The 22,833-nt window shown below is 40.8% G+C and overlaps 1 protein-coding gene across 1 annotated transcript in view; it reads left to right on the top strand.

Annotated features, from left to right (window-relative positions):
- Positions 1–19,985, top strand: part of JADE3 (jade family PHD finger 3) — a 53,815-nt gene extending 33,830 nt beyond the window's left edge. The window contains exons 4-11 of the mRNA XM_066621642.1: positions 1,628–1,785; positions 3,925–4,115; positions 5,878–6,089; positions 10,190–10,357; positions 11,210–11,326; positions 13,350–13,823; positions 15,787–15,904; positions 16,461–19,985. Of these exons, the coding sequence (XP_066477739.1) occupies positions 1,628–1,785; positions 3,925–4,115; positions 5,878–6,089; positions 10,190–10,357; positions 11,210–11,326; positions 13,350–13,823; positions 15,787–15,904; positions 16,461–17,353 (2,331 nt within the window). The 3' untranslated portion in view covers positions 17,354–19,985. The remainder of the gene's footprint in view (positions 1–1,627; positions 1,786–3,924; positions 4,116–5,877; positions 6,090–10,189; positions 10,358–11,209; positions 11,327–13,349; positions 13,824–15,786; positions 15,905–16,460) is intronic.
- Positions 19,986–22,833: the final 2,848 nt, after the last annotated feature.

The raw sequence follows: 22,833 nt of genomic DNA, 5'->3' as shown, positions 1-22,833 counted from the left end.
AAAGAGAAAATAACATAAAGCAGCAAAAATAATCCTTTTCAAAGAGCACAAATAATCCAGAATAAAAAAAGTCAGAAGGCTCATAGAGAAGATTCAATTCTTAATCCAATAGGAAAGGAGTTCCATAATTATAGTGCTGCTATATAGAAGGCCCTTCCTCTTATTGCTGTCAGTTGGTCCTTGTAGACCAGGGGTCTCCAAACCCCGGCCCGGGGCCAGATGCGGCTCTCAGCGAGCCTCTATCCGGCCCACGGCCAGCCTCTTGTCCCCTGAAAGCCCCTGGCCCACTCTACTGAACATGACCAGAGCTGTGCTCTGATTGCATCTGGAGGATGTTCTGAGGGCCAGAGAGGCTGAGTGAATGAGCCCACTCACTCATTTATTCATTCATCTAAGTTTCATCTGTAATTAATTTGTTTAAATTTTGTATTTAAATGTTTTCCGGCCCTCAACACTGCGCCAGATATTTCATGTGGCCCTTTGGCCAAAAAGTTTGGAGACCCCTGTTGTAGACCAACAGCACTTGCAGGAGGGCCCTCAATCACAGGGGAATTACATAGAAGAAGGTGATCCTTGAGATACTCTGCCCTGAGCCATAAAGGGCTTTTTAAAGGTTGAAAACAGTGCTTTGAATTGTGCCTGGAAGTAAATGGGCAGTTAGTATAGAAGAGATCCAACATCATCAAACCACTTGCCCCCATCAGCACTTGAGCTGATATATTCTGCAGTACTTGCAGTTCAACAGCCTTCAGCTGTAGCCCAGCGTAAAGGCTATTAACAATAATTAATCTTGGGCATTTGCTCTGGCAAATGGGAAACGTGGGCTATAAATGTTTTGAATAAATAATATAATAAAGTTTTGATGTCATCAATGCATGGACCATTGTAATGGGATGTGAATGATTCAGGAAAAGTTGCAGCTGATGCACCAACCAAAGCTGGCACCCCTAGTTGTCACTGCAACCTGAACATCTAGAAGTAGCAATGAATCTAGAGGTACTCCCAAGCTTTAAATGTTTGGATCCCCCTAATCTCCAGTTCATTTTCTTTTTACTATGGGCATTGTAAAAGTGTGATGGGATTGATTATGGCAGTGGTTCCCGAACTGTGAGCCGCGGGGAGCTGGGAAAACCAGCAAGGGGAGCCACACAATCTTCATGAAAAACCCACCACCCTAGACAATGTATAGGATTGTAGCCCTCATGGGAAGCTGCAGCGAATGGCCCAGTAGGTCAAGGGAGCCACTGGTTGAAAAAGTTCATGAACTACTGGTTTACAGTTACCTATGTACAGCTGGGGCCTCTGTATCTGTGGATCCTGTATCGATGGATCCGGCTCAACACGGGTCCCCTGGACCTGCATTGAGCCGGGCCCCACCTCGTCCCTCCAAAGGGGACCAGAGCTGCTAAATTTCGATTCTTCATTGCAATCAAAGGAAAGCTTATTGGAGTAAAAATGAATTTAAAATATTTAAATATTATAGCGAAGCATGGGTATCACTCTAGTTATGTATAAGCTGTAAACTTCATTTTAATGTACTGATAGGTATGCAAGCAAAATTGCTTTGCCGCCTCAAATGTACTGGCAAATTAAGATGTTGTTTAAATTCTCTGTCCTGTTCCCCAAGGTGTTTCGAAAGGATCTCATTAGTGCCATGAAACTCCCAGATTCCCATCATATTAACCCTGATGAATATTACCTCTTTGCGGATACATGGAAACAAGAATGGGAAAAGGGTGTGCAAGTCCCAGCCAGTCCAGATACCATTCCACAGCCCTCTCTCAGGTAACTTAATAAAAATAGAAACAGTTGTCTGTATTGTACTGCAGTTTGAGAGGCAAAAAACCCAAATTAATAGAATCATGTTGTGTAGCCACCCTGAAATATTAGTGATAGATTTGCTTGTGTGCTCACTTCTTCCTATTCCTGGCTGTAGAAGAATAGAACATTTATAGCTTCAAGTTTTGGCAAGGGGCAATAATGTAAATAAAGTGTATGAAGTCAAAAATTGAATGTGAACTCTTTGACAGTGCCAACATGTGGGCAGAGCTACTTGTAGCCTCTTCACATTCCGCAGCTTTACTTTTGTCACAATCACATACCTATGAGGCAAGTATGCAATTTTTGTAAAATACTTTTAAAAAATATTTATTTGTATTAATAATGTTGTATTCAAATTAATGCGCAGGAAGCAAAGGTTGTACTTTGCTTGCTTGCCATGGCATAACACTATACCTTGTGGGGAAGGCAGGAACACATAAGATAAATCACTCTAGTAGTGGTGGGATGTCAATATCCATAAGACAAATTACAGTAGACCCTTGGTATCCACAGGGGATCCAGGACCCCCATGGATACAGAATTCAGCAGATAATGAAACCTGCTGAGGGACCTGTGCTGGTAAACCAGAAGTGCCTCCAAGTTGCCTCAGAATATGCCTCGTGGATATGACTGGAAAGCACTTCTGATTTTATCCATGCCTGTATTGGTAGGTAATAGTAGTAACAAATGAAGTATGTGAAGGGAGGTACCATTCTAACTGTTGCAATCAGCAAAAATTTAAATTGTTAATCCTGTAAGCTTGAACCTGTGCACACTTACCTGGGAATAAACGCCACTTACAATGAGACTTACTTCTGAGTAAACACTCATAGGATTGTGCTGTAATTCATTGGGTTATATCCATAGATACTAAACCAGTGGTTCCCAGACTGATGGTTCACAACCCACCAGGGGAACTGGAAATGGGAGATTCCCCCTTAAGGGATTCAGAGCCCTGTGGAGCTGCGGGGAGGCTCGCAGAGGGGCGCTGTGAGCCTCCTGGATCCTCCTGGAGGCCAGCACAAAGCCCCAGATAAGTAAAAATGCCTGGGTCCCTGCAGCGCTGCAGTTGCTGCAGTCCCGTCACAGGGCGACCCCCTGCCAACACGTGGCATGCTCCAAAAGTTCAAGCAGGACTTTGGAAACTGCTACACTAAACAATTGGTGTCAGTTACTCTGGAAGGGTTTCTGACTAATGCATTGCATCAAACTAAGCATAAAACCTTATTCAGTTTTGAACTAGATTCATAAAGTCCACCATAAATTAGTCCACCACAGTTAAATCTAGTGCCTTAGTTGAGACCAATTAGGGGTCATAAAGGAATTTTTGTCCCAATTTTTCTTCCTTTTTTCAAATGACTGCAAATGTAATTGATTTGTTAAATTTTTTAATTGAAAAAAAGAGATGGGTAGTATTTTAGACATTTAGGCGTTGTGAATATTTGTGCTGTACAGATTTTGTTCTTGTGTTTGGTTCTAATAGACCACTATATTGTATCGTAGGCAAGATGTTCATTATAGGTCAGGTGGTCTGTTGAATAGCATTCCTGTAGCTCATAACAGCAGTCTGAGGAATTTGAAATTGTGCAAACCCATTCTGTTGCCTAAAAGTAACTGAAACATGATGCATGATGCACCCTCTCAACTTTCACTCCAGCATAATTCTGCTGACCAGAATGAATTGAGAACATAGAATATATTATTCCTATTTCTGGCCTAGCCTAAGCTTTTTTTAGTGCCCGGGTTCCACTTTGAGCCACCCCTCCCCATTTTAAAACTTTTATTTTGCTTGGTATACAAAGAGTGACCACAGTTTCACTCTTTCCCTATTTGTTTTTGCCAGTCCTTGCTCTGCCAGGCATGGCTGCCTGGGGCAAGGAAGAGGTGCTGAAAGCATCGTTCAGGCAAGATGAAGAAATGAAGCTCAGCAGAAGATGATAGGGTACCAGTGAGTTGGAAGGCTCAGATACTGCAGTGCATGCTGCCATACAGCTTCCTGAAAATGCCCCTTGACATCGGGGGTCTTTTGGAGAGTTGCCCTTTTCTAACTTTGGTAAAGTTTTCTTAAGGATTTCCAATGAACGTTAATACTATGTTCTTTAGAGTTGTTGCAGAAAAGATGAAGGAAGTACTGTATACCCGTCCTAGAAAGTACATTCGTTGTTCCAGTCAAGAGCCCACTGAACCGGGCTACATCAACATTCTCGAACTGGCTGAATCAATGTGTCGTTATGATCTGGATGACATGGATATATTTTGGCTTCAGGAAGTAAATGAAGAACTTGCTGAAATGGGTGAGTGCACTGAAGATTGCAATACATGTTTGTGTTTTAATTTTCCGTTGATAATCTCATGCTGACATTTAAGACAGAACTATTAAAAAGACAACAATGCAGTTGGTATTTATAGTCTTCTATGGCAGTTGTTTGGATTCAACTAAACTGGCTAATGTTTGTAGCCTTTACCAGTTTTTAATACTCTCCATAAAACAGTTGGGCACTGAAAAAAGATATGCAGCTTCATTCTTTGCCAGTGCATCTTGCTTCATGGCAAAATGCACATTTTTTGCTATGACTTTGTGACTAATAGGAGCAGCCTGAAAAGAGAAGTTCAGGTCCCGTATCTGTGGATTCAGTTGTTTAAGAACTTACCAGGGGTGAAGTATATCTTGCTTTAACAAGTCACTATAAGCATTTAAACTTACAGCTCAACAGAATCAGGCTGCCCGCAGCCTGAATACTTGATTAAACTAGCTCTAATTCTATGCTGGATGCAGGAAAACTAGATGCTTTCGCTTTAGTGTTAGAGCTAGTTTAATCTAGCGTTCAGGCTGCCGGCAACCTGATTTTGTTGTGCTGAAAGTTTAAATGCTTATAGTGACTCATTAAAGCAAGATACGCTTTGCCCCCAGTAAGTTCTTAAACAATATTAATAAGCATAGGGGGCACCATCAATACAGGTACCATCATATCTGTGGGGGGAGGGTTATGGAACAATCCCCTGCGACTGTGGGGGCATGCCTGTGTCAGTAATCAGAAGTGAAATTGCGTTCTACTTGGGCCTAACTGAATTTAATATTTTTCTTAATAGTCTGACCAAATGGATGCTTTGCAGGCTTGGGTATTGCAGCTCCATAAGAGAGAACTGAATGGCAAAGAGATATAGCTCTGTTATGATATACTAGCAAGACATGATGACGCTATCTTGATCTTCCAAAAAGTTTATTTTGAAAGGTCTGTCCTGTTGGGGTGCAAAATTTAAAGATAATTATCTTAGGGCACAATCCTAACCAGGTCTACTCAGAAGTAAGTCCCATTTTGTTCAATGGGGCTTACTCTCAGGAAAGTGTGGTTAGGATTGCAGCCTTAATCTGGCAAATGCTTTTCACTTCAGAATTTATAAATGACTTAACATTGCTAATCTGAATGGGAAGAGGTGTTGGAGACATGTAATTAGAAATTTGAATGAAGATGGATAGGCTACTTAGGGCACAGTCCTAACCCCTTGTGTCAGTGCTTTCCAGCACTGACATAAGGGCAATGAAGCTCCAAGGTAAGGGAACCAACATTTCCCTACTTTGAGGAGGCCTCTGTGAGTGACACCCAACTGCAGGCTGCAGCACGTGTCCCACTGGTACTGCTATGCCAGCGCTGGAAAGCTCTGACATAAGGGGTTAGGATTGCACTCTTAGTCATGTTAAGAGGCAGTATTTATAAAACATCTCTGGTAGATGAGAACTGGATTTGTGTATTGCTGCTCATGTATCTGCTACTTTTAATAAGTGTACCTTTTGCAGATCTAAAGGAATAGAATTTTAAATGAGGCTGTGTAATTTTGGTATAAGGCCATGTTAGATGGGTCTGTAAACAAATAACATGATTCAGTGGGTGGGTTTTTAAGTAGTGGCCTGAGGAAGTTGACTGATCCTGATATAAATGAATTGAGAGTAGTGATGAAACCGGTGGACATTTTGTATCAAAAAACTCTATTTGGTTACATTCTTTGCATTGATGATCTAGCAGTAGCCAAATGGTTACTTTTTGAATTCTCTTGCAGGATGTGGACAGCTTAATGAGAACACAATGGAAAAAATGGTGGAAGTCCTAGAGCGTCATTGTCATGAGAATATGAACCATGCCATTGAGACAGAGGAAGGGCTGGGTATAGAATACGATGAAGATGTAATTTGTGATGTATGCAGATCCCCTGACAGTGAAGATGGCAATGATATGGTGTTTTGTGACAAATGTAACATTTGTGTGCATCAGGTTAGTGCCAGCAGAGTTTTTGAAAAAACTGAATCCTCTAGGTCATTGGCTTTCAAACTCTCAGGGAGAGTTTGAACTGCAGTAAGTTCTTCCGGGGGTGGGAGAGGCAGTGACACGATCCCCAGGATCACATCTCTAAGGGAGCTGCAGGGACTGGGTTGCACTCACTAGGGCTCCACGCAGCTTAAAGGAAAGTGGAGCGATTGCGCTCCACTTCAGCGAAACCAGAAGTGGAGCGCAATTGCTGTACTTTAGCTTTTTAAGCTGCTGGGAGCCCTGTAGACGCTCATCTAGGGCTCCCTGCATCCTCGGCAGGCTGCTTCAGGGACTGGTGTGTGCATCCCAGTCCCTGCAGCCCTCTTAGCAACGTGATCCTGGGGATTGCTTTCCTGCCTGCCCCTTAAGGGGAAAGTGGCCAGGGCTCTCTGGCTGGGGCGTCACGATGCCCCAGTTTGAAAAGCCCTGCTCTAGGTATTGGGATTGATAATAGTTGTGTTGGAGAAGCTATATGAGAGATAGTACTAAGAGCTTCAGTCTGTGACTAGGGAGACCTGGGTTCAAATCTCTACCCAGACAGAAAGCTTGCTGGGTGATTCTTGAGCTGGTCACTGTCTCTCTAACCTATCCCACAGGGTTGTTATGAGGATAAAATGAGGTGTGGGAAGAACCATGTATGTCACACTGAACTCCTTAGAAAGAGAATAGGGAACGTGAAAGGAAGAGAACTGCCTGAAAAGAGAAGCAGGAATGGGGGAGGTAGATGTGTCTTGAATTTTCGTCCTCCATAATTTGGCTCTTCCAAAAGCTAAGTGAAGTTGAAAAAAAATTATAGAGGGAATTCATATGTTCATTGTTTGACAAATTGTGACCGAAAACATTCAAACTTGCTTAACAGCCCAATCCTAACTAAATTCCTGTGTGGTGGTGTAGCAGCGCCTGTGAAGGCTACGCTGCATCCTACAAAGGAGTTTCAGCTACTGGAGGTCTCCATGGGGCAAGGGAACATTTGCTCCCTTGCCCTGGGTAAGCCCTAGCAACTGCAAGAGGCCAACTTAGATCTGCGACAACTCTATAGCTATACCAGCTTGCACCAGCTGGTGCAAGTCCACACTGATTTGTGCACACAGATCAGGCTTGGAAAGGGGGTTTGGATATGGTGTGTGCTGGCACCAGCGATCCTGTCCCTCCTGGGCCTGACTGCACATCCTCCGCCCCTGTTCCACCCTCCCCCCCTTGCCCTGGACTTATCTGATCTGGCAGGCCTCCAGACAACCACCAGTGTGTGCAGGAAGGCTCTGGTCTTCCTACTGGTCACTGTTCTCTGCAGTGTCAGAAAACACTTTACAGCATTTTTGTCAGCACGTACAGGCAGAATATGTGTCCCACTGGCACAGCGTTTAGAACTGGACCAAAAGGATAGGGACTTTAGTAATCTTCAGCTCATCCAGATTTCAACATCATGTTTGTGTTTCTGCATACTTGCACTTGTTCTTTAGAACCCAATGATACTAAGTTGAGGCTTCACACTGACGGAAGTAGTTGTTGAAACCAACTTTATGAATCTGAAACCCTACTCCTGCTTCTAAGTTAATACATGCCATTGAACCAGATCTGTTAAAACGTCAGACACATTGTTCTTGTTACTGGTAACTTTACATGCACATATATGTGCATACTTTTTATTTTACATAAGCCACCTTGAGCTTTTCTTTGAATGGAAAGTGGAATATAAATCTCTGAAATATTTTGTCCCAGTAATGTGTATTGAAGGCATATGTATACTGATTGAGAAATGTCAAGCAAGTGTTTCTGAAACAATGTCTTGGAGTAGGTCTCCTCATGCAATGTTTCATCTTCTATCCTCTTATAACACTGAGGAGTTTTCAAACTTCATAAAGTGGTGACTGACAGAGTAGCACTAATGAATACACAGAGGGTTATAGGGAAAAGATGATTTGCTGAATTTGTTATACAAGAGTGCACTCTACTGGATTGAACTGGAATATTTCAGAAAGAGCAACGGTAGACTTTGGGAATTTTCTTTGGTAAGGTATCAGAGCAGCTTTCTAGGAAAGACTCTTAATCTATACTAATACCAAGTGCTACAAAGAAAGTTAATACACTGTTTTTCCTGCTCTAGTAAATAGCAAACTATCAATGTCTTTTTTAAAACTTCATTCATTACATCTATATACCTCAGTGATATTGAAGGGAGGAGAGAATGATCTCATGACCTGCTTCTGATATCTTAATTATAGTTTCTTGTAAGATAGTAAACTACAGTGTTTGTAATTTACTATCTCAGCAATAAACTTAACTTCTGGGGGGGGGGGGAACCACGGTTCAACAAGCCACCAACATTGTCATCTTGTACTCAGCTACTATCATCTATGTCTTGGTTAGGAGATCAGAACTTCTTAAGTTTGCATAAACAGATCCTGAGATTCATCAAGCTGATTAATCTGGTGGTTCTTCTAACATAAGATTAAATATTACTGGTATAGAAGATAAATTTGCAGCCTTATAACAAACATAAAATGTTGGCCTTACATAGGTTACTATAATATCAACTCACGAACACTCAGTCTGCATGTTATTATTAAGAATATTTCTATACCACTTTTCAACAAAAAATTTCAACAAAAAAGTTCAACAAAAAAGTGGTTTATAGAGAAAATCAGATAACTAAATGGTTACCCATCCCAAAAGGGCTCACATTCTAAAAAGCTGAAGAACACCAGCAGGCAGTCACTAGAAAAGACACACTGTGCTGGGGGGAGAGGATAAGTTAGTATGTATTGTTGTTCTTGAATTGTTATTCTGTTCAAGTTGATAAATAATTGGAGGTTTTGATATATTGAGAACTTGGGATTCATTGATATGTGCATCTACTTTCAATGTGTGAACAGATGCCATTGAAAAGTCTGAGGTGTTGTGCATTGGGTAATGAGAAAATTCTAACTGCAATATTACATCTGTGATTAAGGGCGCAATCCTAACCCCTTATGCCAGTGCTTTCCAGCACTGACATAAGGGCAATGCAACTCTGAGGTAAGGGAACAAATATTCCCTTACTTTGAGGATGCCTCTGTGAGTGACACCCAACTGCAGGATGCAGCACATGTCCCATTGGCACTGCTATGCCAGTGCTGGAAAGCACTGACATAGAGGGTTAGGATTGCGCCCTGATGCATACAAGTTAGGTTTAGGTTCAGGTTAAATTTAAATGTATTGGTCAGCAATTAACTTTTTTTCATTGAAAGGCCCAACCTGTCAAATCAACAAAAACACCCTTACAACATGATGATGAATATTTATATATGGCTACTCACAAGTTTTTGATTTAGCAACCAGAATTAGAACTACAACAAATATATAGGTGTCTTGAAGGAAGGGTGGTATAAAAATGTAAAAAATAAAATAAATATTCTGAGAAATTAAATATACAAATTGTATTGTCAGAGATTAATGATTAACTGTATCAGCAAGGTTATCCAGTCACTTCCTGACATTGCCCTGTGATAAACATGCATGTGTAAGCCACCTCTTTGTTTATAGTACTAAACAGAATGACTCTCCTCTTCCAACTTAATCATACTTTTCTGACATTCAAGCAAGGCTCATGATTGTGTGCAAATAAGGAGGACCAGTAATCTGCAGAACCTGTGGGGCAAATTCAGTCACTGTTGGAAGTAGTCATTGGGCTCTTCTCAGATAATGCTGAACAGTTCAAAATGACCTTTTTAACTGGGAAATTTTAGGATCATATCCTTGTGAGCTATCTGTCTCCCAAGAGGCTTTTCTATAGTAATACCCATCAAAATATATTTGCATTTTGTGATGTTGTTAAATAAAAATAAACAAGGATTAAAGTTAATGCTTTCTAAAGTTGAAAAATAATTGTAAGTCAATGTAATAAAATTTGCATGCAGGGAAAAATAACTTTTCATTCTTGACGTTTCAAGGAGCTAGAAAATTGTTCCTCCAAAATGAATTTAGTGTGTACAGTTTAAAATTATACTACAATTGATGTTGATAGAACCAGCTGATGTCTCACTCCCTTGTGTTCATGCAAAACTGTCATTTGGTTTAATCCTTAGGCATGCTACGGTATCCTAAAAGTTCCTGAAGGGAGTTGGCTGTGCCGTACTTGTGTTCTAGGAATACACCCGCAATGTCTCTTGTGTCCAAAGAGAGGTGGGGCTATGAAAGCTACAAGAACGGGCACCAAGTGGGCACATGTGAGCTGTGCTCTGTGGATTCCAGAGGTACAAGCAGCTCTTATCACAGTCCTGCACTATATTGCTCTGTTCGGGTGGGCAGCTAGAGGGCCAAATCTGGTCCCTGCAGCAGTTCTATCTGACTGCTGGTGGCTGTACCAATTTTTAATTTAAAATGAATTCACTTGTAGGCAGCGTAGCAACATTATGACAGAATCTGCTGATTCCTGAGGGGGCAGATATTCCTCCAACCTCGCTCCCAATGCTAAACTCTGGAGAGCAGAATCATTCCCATCCCTGAACTACTTAATAAATAGTTAAAGCAGGTGGTAAAACTTTTAATTCCACCTGCTGCAATTTTGAAGTATCTGTGATGGTTAAAAAGTGAACAGGAGTTTCCTTTTTGTATGTAGCTAATAGTACATCTTTTTGACAGCAGATCACTTTATTTTGTGGTTTGAGCATGTCTTATTTTAGCCTTTTAAGTGACCGGCAAAGAGTCATTTATGATCTAAACCTACCTCAGTTCTACATGCTCTTTCTGGAATTGTCAGTACTAATAACTGGACCCTGCACAATTTGCATCTGAAATGAAAATAGCTAATCTTTATTAATTTCAATGTGGTGAACAAGAAACTGACAATGAAATATGCTGATTGGCTCCAGTTTAGGAGAAACTAAACACATTGTATACATAGGTGGTGGGAAAGACATTGACATTGCCAATATGTATCTATGGAACTGTCTATTATGAATCTCTCACAAACTGTAGCCTATTTTGCATTTTCATTGTCACATTTGTGTTCAGCACCTCAGTCTATGAGAAATGACTAATCTTGGGGGTGTGATCTTTGTAAAAATGTGTTGTCCAGTCTAATTCATGTTATATTTTACTTGTAGGTAAGCATTGCTTGCCCAGAAAGGATGGAACCAATTACAAAAGTGTCCCACATTCCACCAAGCAGATGGGCTTTAGTCTGCAGTTTATGCAAATTGAAAACTGGTGCTTGTATTCAGGTATGTCTGTTTCTGTGTTGTAATCTTTGAGGCTGCAGAACAGATATTGCATACTAGCAAACACTCCATGTTCAGTGTGTTAAGAACAACGTCAGTCTTATCAGTAGTAACTTCTTTAGTCTTCAGTTTAAAAAAAACAAAACCAAGCAGGATGTGTTCTTAAAACAAGGCTTCTCAGTATATATCATGTATGTTGGCAGGTGTACATAAACTTTCAAAGAGGTTTCAGATTTAAATTTTGTTTTAATATTTGTATACATCTCTACAATTGCTTCAAAGCAATGCTATTCAAATCTATCCTGCTTGCTTCTTTTAATACTGAGGAAACTTCAGCTTCGCATGGAGAATACTTGAGTCTTCTACATGGAGGTGCTTTGAAATGATATCTAGATGACTGTAGCATCCCCAAACATTTTTGGTGCTAAAATCATGAAAATCCATGACTTCCTATAAAAAAAAAATTTGTATTGCGTAGAACTCTTTCTCTGAAACTGTGGTGAATAGGAACCCTTCACACAAATAGAAGTCCCTGTTTCATTATGGAACTCCCTTCCCCTTGACTTGAGAATGGCTCCCTCTCTTGAGAGCTTTCAGCGAGGCCTGAAAACACTGTTGTTTAAACAAGCCTTCTGATTTCTGGCCTTCTTAACTTTTTATACATCTTTTAGTTTTACAGGCTTGATTCCTCGGTGATCTGCTCTTTTACTCTTTTAATCTGACTACTGTTTTTATGGCCCTGTAGTGTGTTTTTAAATGTTTTTATCTGTTTGTATTAATGTTTTTAAAATCTATTGTTTTTAATATGTTGTTAGCCGCCCTGGGTCCCGTTAGGGAGAAGGGCGGGATAAAAATAAAGTTTTTATTATTATTATTATTATTATTATTATTATTATTATTATTATTATTATTATTATTATGTAAAATAACTCAAATGGTGTGTGTAGCTCTGCTGTTATGACCCTTGTAACCTGCACGTTCTCTCTGTTGATAGCTCCAGTTTGGTGAACACATAGCCCAGACAGAACAGTGAGCTTAGAGAAAAATACCAGCATGTCATCCATTGGTCAACTCCATCCACCTGGTCATGGCCAAATAAGTTCTGGGGAGAGGGTTAGGCTTTCAGCCAGTGGGAAACGTTTAATCTCACTTCCCTAAACCCCATATAAAGGTGGGCATAGATTGAGATGGCATGCATTTTGTTTCAGCATTTGCAGATTTACTGCACATTGCTGACCGAACCTTCTGGACCCTGGCAATACTACAATTGCTGCTCAACTTTGAACTTACTAGCTGGCCTTAGACGAGCCAGTATAAGGCCTTAGACAAGCTTTGGCCTGGCCATTATCCCCTCAGTCCTTTGCCTAAAATAAGATAATGATAGTGCCCTGCTACTTCTTTGCTCTAAGTTCTACATAGGTGCTATAATATGGTTTTATCAAGCACTGGATCTTTCATGCAACTGTGAATCTTCGCCTTCTGCTATTGAGCTAAATACAGTGGCTAAATTAGCTAAATCAGTTTTGTGGAACTTATCAGTTATGTTCTTATGTGGAAATACAGTTATGGCAAATTGTGATGCCTAATAAATAGGTAGTCAAAAAACATACTCCATTTGTCATCTACTAGATGCTTTAGGCCATTATCCAAGGCTGTAAATCATGGGCTTAATACAGGAAATTTATTTTACTGTTGAGCAGCTTATGTTTAATCTTGGAGATTAACTATGCCTTTGTAAAATCAAAGTGTATATTGGAAACTTATAAAATATTTTACCTAAAAGTTAATCAGTTTATAGTTGTGTCTCAATGGGCCTTAAAACTGAACTGGTTTTTGTCTGGAAATTACTTTCAACTTGTGACTTAAGCTTTAAATCAAAGTGGTGTGTCTCTTGAATAATCCTCCATAGATGACATATATGCATGCATGAGTAGTAATGAAAGCTCTGTTGAATCTTTAAAGTTTCGTCTGCTGATTTTTTTTCTGCTCCTGCCTTGACTTAACAGTGGTTTCCTTTACTCAACAGTGCTCTGTGAAGAGCTGCATTACTGCCTTTCATGTCACATGTGCCTTTGAGCATAGCTTAGAGATGAAAACCATCTTGGATGACGGTGATGAAGTCAAGTTCAAGTCATACTGTCTGAAGCATAGCAAAACCAAGCAGAACATGTTGCCTGATTCAGATGACAACCACAAGAGCACAGCAGATCAGAAGCAGTCTGAGAGTGAAAAAACCAGTTTGCGTGCTCAGAAGCTTCGGGAACTGGAGGAGGAGTTCTACTCACTAGTGAGAATAGATGATGTTGCAGCTGAACTGGGTCTCCCTAAACTCACTGTAGACTTGATCTACAATTATTGGAAACTAAAACGGAAAAGTAATTTTAATAAACCATTGTTTCCTCCTAAGGAGGATGAAGAAAACGGCTTGGTTCAGCCAAAAGAAGATAGCATTCATACACGAATGAGGATGTTCATGCACTTGAGGCAGGATTTAGAAAGGGTAAGATCTGCATGGTAAATGGTTCTTGAGTACTTATGCTGTCTCCAAGTGAAAGAGAACTAGAGAGGAAAAATGGATGCCTTTATGAAATGGAGAAGAACTTGGTGGGGGTAGAGGCACTTTCTGTAGAAAGAAAAGAGTCTCTGTACTGGTGAAAAGACACAAGGGAGGTAAGTATTAGTCAGAGAGGGCATGTTGTTGGAGTTACTGTAACTGTCATATAGTGTAAGAGATGTTTTCAGAGGCTTCTTGGTGGTTGCTCTCCCAAAACTCCATTAGCAAATTCCATTTGTGTGACTTGCATATGCTTGCTGTGTTACCCTACTGAATTATCGTGTACTTGCTACAGCTGTGCAGAAAAGGAAAACATAGCTGCTTTTTATAATAATCAGCCAAGTGCCCGTACTTTGCTGTTGTTACATGCAACTAGTCTTCATGCTTGCCATATTGATAATCCAAAGCCAGGGAAGGTTGTTCCTGCCAGTGTTGCAATAACTAGTGAACTGCTTCTTTACACAGTGCATAATTAGTCTGTGGAATTCATTGCCACAAGAGGTGGTGACTGCCACTGGATTGGATGGCTTTAAAACAGGACTGGACAAATTCATGTCTACAAATGGCTACTAGTCATTTGCTATCTGCAACCTTCAGGTTTAGCAGCGCTATGCTTCTGAATACTAGTTGCAGCAGAACAATGGTGGGAAAAGTATACCTTGCTTTTCTGCTTCTGGATTTTCCAGGGGTATTTGGTGGGCTGCTGTGGGAAACAGGATGCTGGACTTAGATGGGCTTTTGGTCTGATCCAATAGAGCTTTTCCTGTATCACACAAATTGATTCAGCTGTGTTTTGGATTGGAACCCTACAGTGGAGCACTGGTTGAGTTAGAACAGCAGAGGAAAGAGTATAGTGAGAATCCTTTGCTAATATAATACTCCAAACTGCCCTAAATGTGCAGCTGTAGTTTTTGACATTCACCAGCTAAATGTTGAAGGAACTGTACTAGTCTTGGAAACTTCTCTGGACTTCAATGAATAATATTGGTTAATTATTCAAGCTCACAGGAGGATGTGTTAGAAATGGATGGTTGCAGCAGGACTAGAAATACAGATGGAAAGATGAAAATTGCTGCAAATTTTAAAAGAATTATGAAGGGAGGGAGTTGGGAGAGTTTTGAAATGTGACAGGCTATACCAGTGGTTCTCAAACTTTTTAGAACTGGGACCCACTTTTTAGCTTGACAATCTGTTGGTACTCACCATGTGATGTCATTAACGTGGAAGTGATAACATGGCTGTAAGAGACATCATCAATTTAGGCTTCAAACCTAAGCCACTGTCAGCAAAAGTTGCCATTATGCAGGCCACTCGTGCTGTTATTTTGCATAGATTAGACTTCAAACATTTCAGCTTGGAAGTCAAAGCAGAACACAGACTTGGATCTTTCTCCAACCACACAGGCCTCTCCCTTTCCAGCATCCCATCTTTCCACCTATTCAGGGCAAAGCCCTATGCCTCTCTTCCACCGGGAGCCCGCCCTGCCCAGCAAGCTCTGCACCCTGCATTTTCAGCTCTGTATTTTCAATGGCAGTTGAGTTAGGTGCTATACAGCCCACCTGAAATTGTTTTGTGACCCACCTAGTGGTCCTGACCCACAGTTTGAGAAACACTGGGCTATAGAAACCTGAAGTGTGGAATAGAAAGGCTAAGAGAAGTTTGCCTCCCTGAGGTTCTTACTTCCTTTCTGATCCCTTCATGTGATTGTTGTCCGATCACTTTTGTGTAGTGTAAGCTACCCTTGAACAACTTTTTCCTGATTTAAGGCTATGTATTTGATATGATTTTGAATTGAAGTGTTTAATTTTTATAGGTAGATTCTGTATAATCTGTGGTAATTGCATTTTCTGAAAAAATCTATTTCAGGCTTTAAGTGTGTGAGATTCTTCTTTGTTTTCTCCTCATATAGGTAAGGAATCTTTGCTACATGGTAAGCAGAAGAGAGAAGTTAAAACTGTCGCATAGCAAAGCACATGAGCAAGTTTTCAATTTGCAAGTCCAGCTTATTAATCAGGAAATTGCTGCAGGTAATGGATGCATAACGGATTGTCAGTCTGCTAACATTTTTAGATCTTTGCTACATGCTGGTATCTCCTAGGGCCTCTTAAAAATTTTTATTCTATGCATGTTACTTTTGTTAAATTCTCCAGTATCACATATAAAATCATTTCTGAAGTTCCAGGCTATCTACAAATATATGTTGCAATAAATTTGTTCGTTTAGATGTCAGTCATTAAAATAAATAAATCTTACTAAATTAGAATTTTATGTTAATGTGTTCATACCTTGAATTTCTTGGAATTTGAAATGTATGGAACAATGTGTGTGTGTGTGTGTGTATGGGGGGGGAGAGAGAAGGGGAATGAATACCCAGTAATATATTGTGTAAAAAAAAAAAACCAAACCCTAAAGTGCTTGCTTTGAATGTACTTTGATGAGAAACATGACAAAGGAATTTCTGTGAATTGCAAGCTGTGTTTATGATAAAAGTTTGCTATATAAAACATTCTGTAATTGCTGTGCTACATGAATTAACATAAAGAAATTTGCATCTTAAATATCTTTTATTTCCCCCTCTTATAGGCCATTCTCTGACAAGTGCACTAGAGAACACACTATTTTACCCCCCTCCTAGAATCACCTTGAAGCTAAAGATGCCGAAATCAGCATTGGGAGACTGCAAAAATAATATGAAATCTGGTAACAAGCTCCTTCCTCCTGACAACACCTCATCTTACAGCAAAAGGGGCATTACAGTATCCAAGGAATCTTTTGTATCAAATATGAAATCCTACTCAAGGTTTCAGCATGAAAGCAGAAGTAATGGCTTACTTGGAGGGATAGTCAAGTCTAGGAGTGAAGCAAAGGATTCTGGACCTGCACACTCATCAGACTTCAGTCGCGGGCAGTCCTCTGGTAAACCCTTAGCACTTCAAGCTGCCTTGCATGGACAGTCCACCATTGGGAATGGGAAAATGCAACAGAACTCTAAACTAGCGAAATCTAACGGCTTAATGAGCAGGGTTGGGGATATCACTCAGCGAGATAGCTCCAGTCAAACAACATACGAACAGCAGCCTGTACTCTCTGCTCATTTGGCTAGTCAGAGCAGCTTCAGAAAATCCACAATAGAACACTTTAGCAGGTCCTTTAAAGAGGCAACCAACAGTTTGGTGAGAACCACAGAAGATCTCAGATGCTGTGAAAAACCCGCAAGAAGGCTTTCAACACGAGAGCGTTCATGGGGCAAGCAGACTCTTGATTATCAAATGGGGAATGCTCCTTACCAGGACAATGATGGGTACTGCCCTGATCTGGAGCTTAGTGACTCTGAAGCAGAGAGTGATGAGAATAAAGGACAGATCAGACTGAGGAAAAGCAGCTCAGACAGAGAGAGCCCCAACAGAGATTTCAATCGAGATTGTCACAATAGAAACAAAAGAAATTTGATTTCTCACAGTTCGGTGCAAAGGTGATTAGAACCTCCTGATTTGGGGATAGCTTAGCCTTTGTACATCTAATGGTAGTGGTGCAAATCCTGGAATCTTCAGAACATGGTGCAGAGCCCTTGAGCAAAAGGAAGTTATTTTCTGATTAGTGAATTAGTTTGCTGTTTGGGGAAGCCTGTTTGGATTTTTCCAGGTCATTGTGCTGTAAGAACTTTATGTACAACTTCCAGAGATGTTTTATATTTTGGCTTCCCTGTGTGGAATGTAAAAAGTTGACCTTTGTACTGGTGGGCAAGTATTGAAAAAGCCCTTCCATCATTCTGTGACAATCTGTAAGAAGATGATCAGACCATTCTTGTTGCAGCTACAGTATAGTGTCAGTTCATGAGAACACTTAAGCAGGCCATAAACTTTAAAGGAATTTATAACAGCAGAAAGATCTGTGTATTTGAAGTTGTGGGATGTGCTTAGGATGTAAATGACTACTGGACCGAAATCATGTTCTCAACTGATTTTAGAACAAATCCTAAGCACACTTACTTGGGAATAAGCCCCATTTTGATTCAGTGGGGCTTGCTTTCAAGTAAATCGGCATAGGATCAGGGTATATATGCTCTTAACCTGCTGAAAAGGGTTTACAAACACCACAGTCAATGCTGCCAAACACACGGACCTCTAGATTTAACCCCTCCTAGTTTTCTCATGCTAAAGATTGTTTCCCTTTGCTTATAGCAGTTTTGCTTTATTCTGTAAATGCTCTTGAACTTCTAGTTTTTAAAATAATTTTTTATTCCTGTGTATATAATAGCTTGTTGTGGATAGCACTTGTAAAATATATTACCTAGCTAGTCAGTATAAGTGGCTGACATGTGGATACTGTTAATACTAGAAGTACTTAATCTCTTGAACATATTCAATCACCAGTGATGCCAGATTCTCCCTTGTCATTTTGGAAGGCTTTTTAAAACTTTGTCCCACCATGCTGCACCCAACTCCATATGTACATTTAAAAAAAACAACTAGCAAATAAGTTATAAGAGTTCTGAGCCAAAACACTAACATTGGAGTATGCAAGAAATATATATTTTGGTTTTCAAATTAGATAGTAATTTTGAAATATTTTTGATTTTCAAACAGCTTGGAAAATACTTAGGCCACTTTGCTGACTTACTGACCAATTTACTTTCTGGTTGGCGTGCACACTCACCCCTCAAAGAAGTTGCCGTCTTCAGTACATGTACACCTTTTGACTTTAGAGTAAAAGTAGGCTTCTGTGTCCACAAATTGTGTCATTAATCCATTACAGTTTGTGCTAATGAAATACAGGCATCCCCCCATATCTGCAAATCCAATATCTGTGGTTTCAATTATCCGTGGATCAAAAATTCCCTCATTGTGCAGATAACTTTTACCTGCTTTTGATTGCAGCCTTCCTATGGCTGTTCAGGGCTTACTGGCTCTTTGCTAACTGCAAAATGGAATCAGGAAATGCTCACAGGAAGTGAGGTAGAAGGTTGAAAAGTAATGAAAAGCTCTTTAAACTCTTGAGTGTCACTTTTTTTAGTCTTCTGTCTTGCTTCCTGCAAGTGTACCCTGCTTCCTTTTTACAATTAGCAAAGGGCCAGTGAGACCCAGGAACGGATATAAGAAGGCTGCAGTCACAAGCAGGTTAATAATTGCCACGATGGGGGAATTTTTGAACAACTTTTTGTAGGGTTCCCTTTAATCCACAGTTTCTATATCCTGGGGGAGGGTATGAGAAACATATCCCCCATGAATATGGAGGGAGTGCCTGTACCACACATCTGAAGCATATAACTATTTATGATGAATTTGAAATCCAGTAATTTGTTGTTTAGTAGCAAAGTCTTGAAAGCCTTAACTCAATTACATTTAGTTGGGAAGATTAAATTGTTGATGAGTTTCAATAAGGAAAAAAATTACCTTGGCATCTCTACATTCTTTTCTTCAGGCATTCTTAATGTTGGCTCTGTTTACTTTTGATTTTTTGGTATGTTTAAGAGTCTTTTTGAAAGTTTTTTTTATTTTAAGACATTTCCTTTGGTGTAAATATGCAGTAGCTTAAAAAAAATTTCTTGTTGTGTTAAGAAATGGTTGACCTTTAAGTTGTGAGCCATTCATAATGGTGCTGAAAATGTTCACTTCTCTGTACATCAGTTCTTTTAATGTATTTATTAACACTTTTTACTGGTCATGAAAGTAAATTGAGTTGAATTTGGGAACAATTTCTTTGGTGACCAGGAGGAGAGAACACAATCATGTTTCATGCCCATTGGCATGAGAAAAATATAAGGGTGGGAAATGGTGCTTCAAGCAAGATTCCTGAATTTTGCTAATTTAAGGGTAACAGCTAAAACAGCAGTTGAGGCAACTTATTTAAAAATTATACATTATTTTAATAGATACATGAAGGGGCCTTTGGCTGTATAGCTTTCAAGTATCTATTTCCAAAGTGTATTTGCTAGTATTTACGGTGTGTTCAGTGGCTAACTTTGAAGTATTACCTCTTAACCTAATTTGTTTTTTCTTGGTTTGCTTTATATAAATATATATATTCGATTTTTTAAAAAATGGACTGTCTTTTTCAGACATCCCCTTTTTACAATACTTTTTCATTAAATTATGAAACTGCTAACCATACCTTGGTGTGATCTTTTAAAAACTGCAATATCTGTGGAAAGGCTGTCAGACTAGTACTTAATTCATTACAGCCACTTGAGCACTCTCCTCAAATGCAGGTGTCCCCCAGTGGGGCCAAGGAAACCACAGATATGGAGGAATCATATCTCTGCAGGCCCCCAACACCCATTAACTTTGTTTAAAGGCTTGCTGCGGAGAGTGCTCTTGCTTTTGCAAGTTTATAATGATCTATTAAAGCAAGAAATATTTCACCCAGATAAGCCTTTAAACAACATTAATGGGAGCGAACCCCCTGCTCCAGATAACTGCAAGTGCTGATACTGGTTTGGCAGATATGGGTGCTGCCATACTTATTTGCAAATTGCTTTAAGTCACAGGTGTCCAAAGTTTTTGGCAGGAGGGCCACATCATCTCTCTGACACTATGTCGGGGACCAGGGGGGGAATTAATTTACATTTAAAATTTGAATAAATTTACATAAGTTTACATAAATGAATATATTAAAGATGAACTTATATGAATGAATGAAGGTCTTCCAATAGCTCAAGGCCTATAAAAGGCTGGCCCACAAAGCAAGGCTGGCCTTTCCTTTGCTGCCGCTACTGCATCACAGATGTGAAACAGCAAGCAGTGGAGGCAGGCCTAATCCCACAGCTCACATGCAGGGCCTCTAAGATAAATTTTATGAGGGGGTACGAAGTTTCTCTTGGACCCCTTCCCAAAGAGGTAGGGCGTGAAACAGAGTGGGGGATGGAAATGGGGGTGGGCAGAATGGGAGCAAAACAGGCAGGGGGAAAGTAGCAGCAGCTGAAATAGTCTTTGGAGCCCAGATCTACCAGTCTTCCCACTGTAGAGCTTAGGTCTACCTGCCTGCCCGGCACTGGCAGCTAGATACAGTCCTACAGAAAACCCAACACACTCCTAAGTCTCTCTAAAATCTATCAAATATAGAAAATCATTGCAGGAAATCAGTATCATTGTATTTAGCCACACATGAGAATGGAAAGTGTCCTGTGTACACTAAGGGTGCAATCCTAACCCACTTTCCAGCACTGGCATAGCTGTGCCAGTGGGGGCATGTGCTGCATCCTGCAGTTGGGAGGCAGTCATGGAGACCTCCTCAAGGTAAGGCAATGATCGTTCCCTTACCTCGGAGTTGCATTACCCTTACCTCAGTGCTGGAAAGTTGGTTAGGATTGCAGCCTAACACTGACTTCTGCAGCAGCTGCAGTGCACAGCTGTGTCACTAAACTCCAATACACTCCTTCATGGGAAGCAGATCCACAAGCCAAAGAGCTGCTGTAGCAGGTTGGTTTTTCCCCAGATGTGGCACTGTTAAGGAATGTACATTCCTGGACCTGGTGTGTATGGCTTGTGGCAGTAGTTCCTGCCATATGCCCACAGTAATGCCCCCAGCATCTGGTGCGGGTATTGAGCCTGGGTGAGATTGGAAAATGTAAGATTCCAGGAAATTTCTAGGCCCGCTCCTGGGCTCCCTTTCTGACCCTGGGCCCAGGTACGAATTCTCCTAGGCCCTGCTCACATGAGAGGTCAAACAGTCGCTCTCATGCTGAGAGTAGTTGCATCGGGCCAGTGCAGGCTCCAGCAAGTCTACGGAGGGCCAGAGGCTCATTGGATACTTGGGGCTTCCTAAGGGCCGCATTGGAAGTCCTCGAGGGTCACAGGTGGCCCCAGGACCGGGGTTTGGGTACCCCTGCTTTAAGTGTATGCAGCATAGTGTGTCTATCTGCATGACGGTAACAGGCTCTTGCATGAAGTGGATATCTGAAATATGTATTGGAATCAGCTCTGCTATCACAGCATCAAATGGATAAAATCAGTGGTTCTCACACATTTAGCACTTGGACCCACTTTTTAGAATGAGAATCTGTCAGGACCCACCCAAAGTGATGTCATGACCGGAAGTGGCATCATCAAGCGGAAAATTTTTTAACAATCCTAGGCTGCTATCCTACCCACACTTACCCAGGAGTAAGTCCCATTTACGATCATTGTATAAAGAATATACATAGTAGCTTGTTAAAAGTACAGGTCTGTCACATTTTCCCAAATGCAGTGGCATACCATGGTAGGATCAACTCTAATATATTAAAAATAAAATATTGAAATGAATAGGAACTCACCTGGAATTGGCTGGAAACCCACCTAGTGGGTCCCAACCCACAGTTTGAGAAACACTGGATAAAATCAATCTCAGGTCTGCTTACTTGGGTGAGGGCATCAATACCCAAATGCATCCAACTAATTTGTACACATATGCAAATGCCCACAGTCTAAGGTGGCAGATACAACTGAAACTAAACTGAAAGCCTTCAGTAAATCACCCCTCCCCATGTTATGGTTCAAGTCTATCTGGTCATTGTTTACTTGAATAAACAATGAGCACCCTTCCCCAAGCATGTGTTTAAAGTTTGACCTTAAGTCAATAATTCTGTGAACACTTATCCTGCAGTAGACTCCAGACCTTGGTGGGATATCTGAATGAACATGCATTGATAAGATTGGGCTATATCTATCTCTGCCTTTATCACAGGGGTGCCCAAACCCTGGCCCAGGGGCCACTTGTGGCCCTCAGGGACCCCCAATCTGGCTCTCAGGGAGCCCCCAGTCTCCAATGAGTCTCTGGCCCTCTGGAGACTTGCTGGAGCCCGCACTGGCCTGACACATCAGCTGTGAGGCAAGGATCCCCTTCACTGCTTGCTGTTTCACGTCAATGATGCAACAGCAGCAGTGAAGGAAAGGCCAGCCTTGCTTTGTGCAAGGCCTTTTCTAGACCTTGTGCTATTGCAAGACCTTCTTTCATTCATATCAGTTCCATCTCTATT

This window comes from Tiliqua scincoides, chromosome 3 (genome assembly GCF_035046505.1).
Source record: "Tiliqua scincoides isolate rTilSci1 chromosome 3, rTilSci1.hap2, whole genome shotgun sequence".
NCBI classification, from domain to species: domain Eukaryota; kingdom Metazoa; phylum Chordata; class Lepidosauria; order Squamata; family Scincidae; genus Tiliqua; species Tiliqua scincoides.
This window is presented reverse-complemented; position numbering and strand designations above follow the sequence as displayed.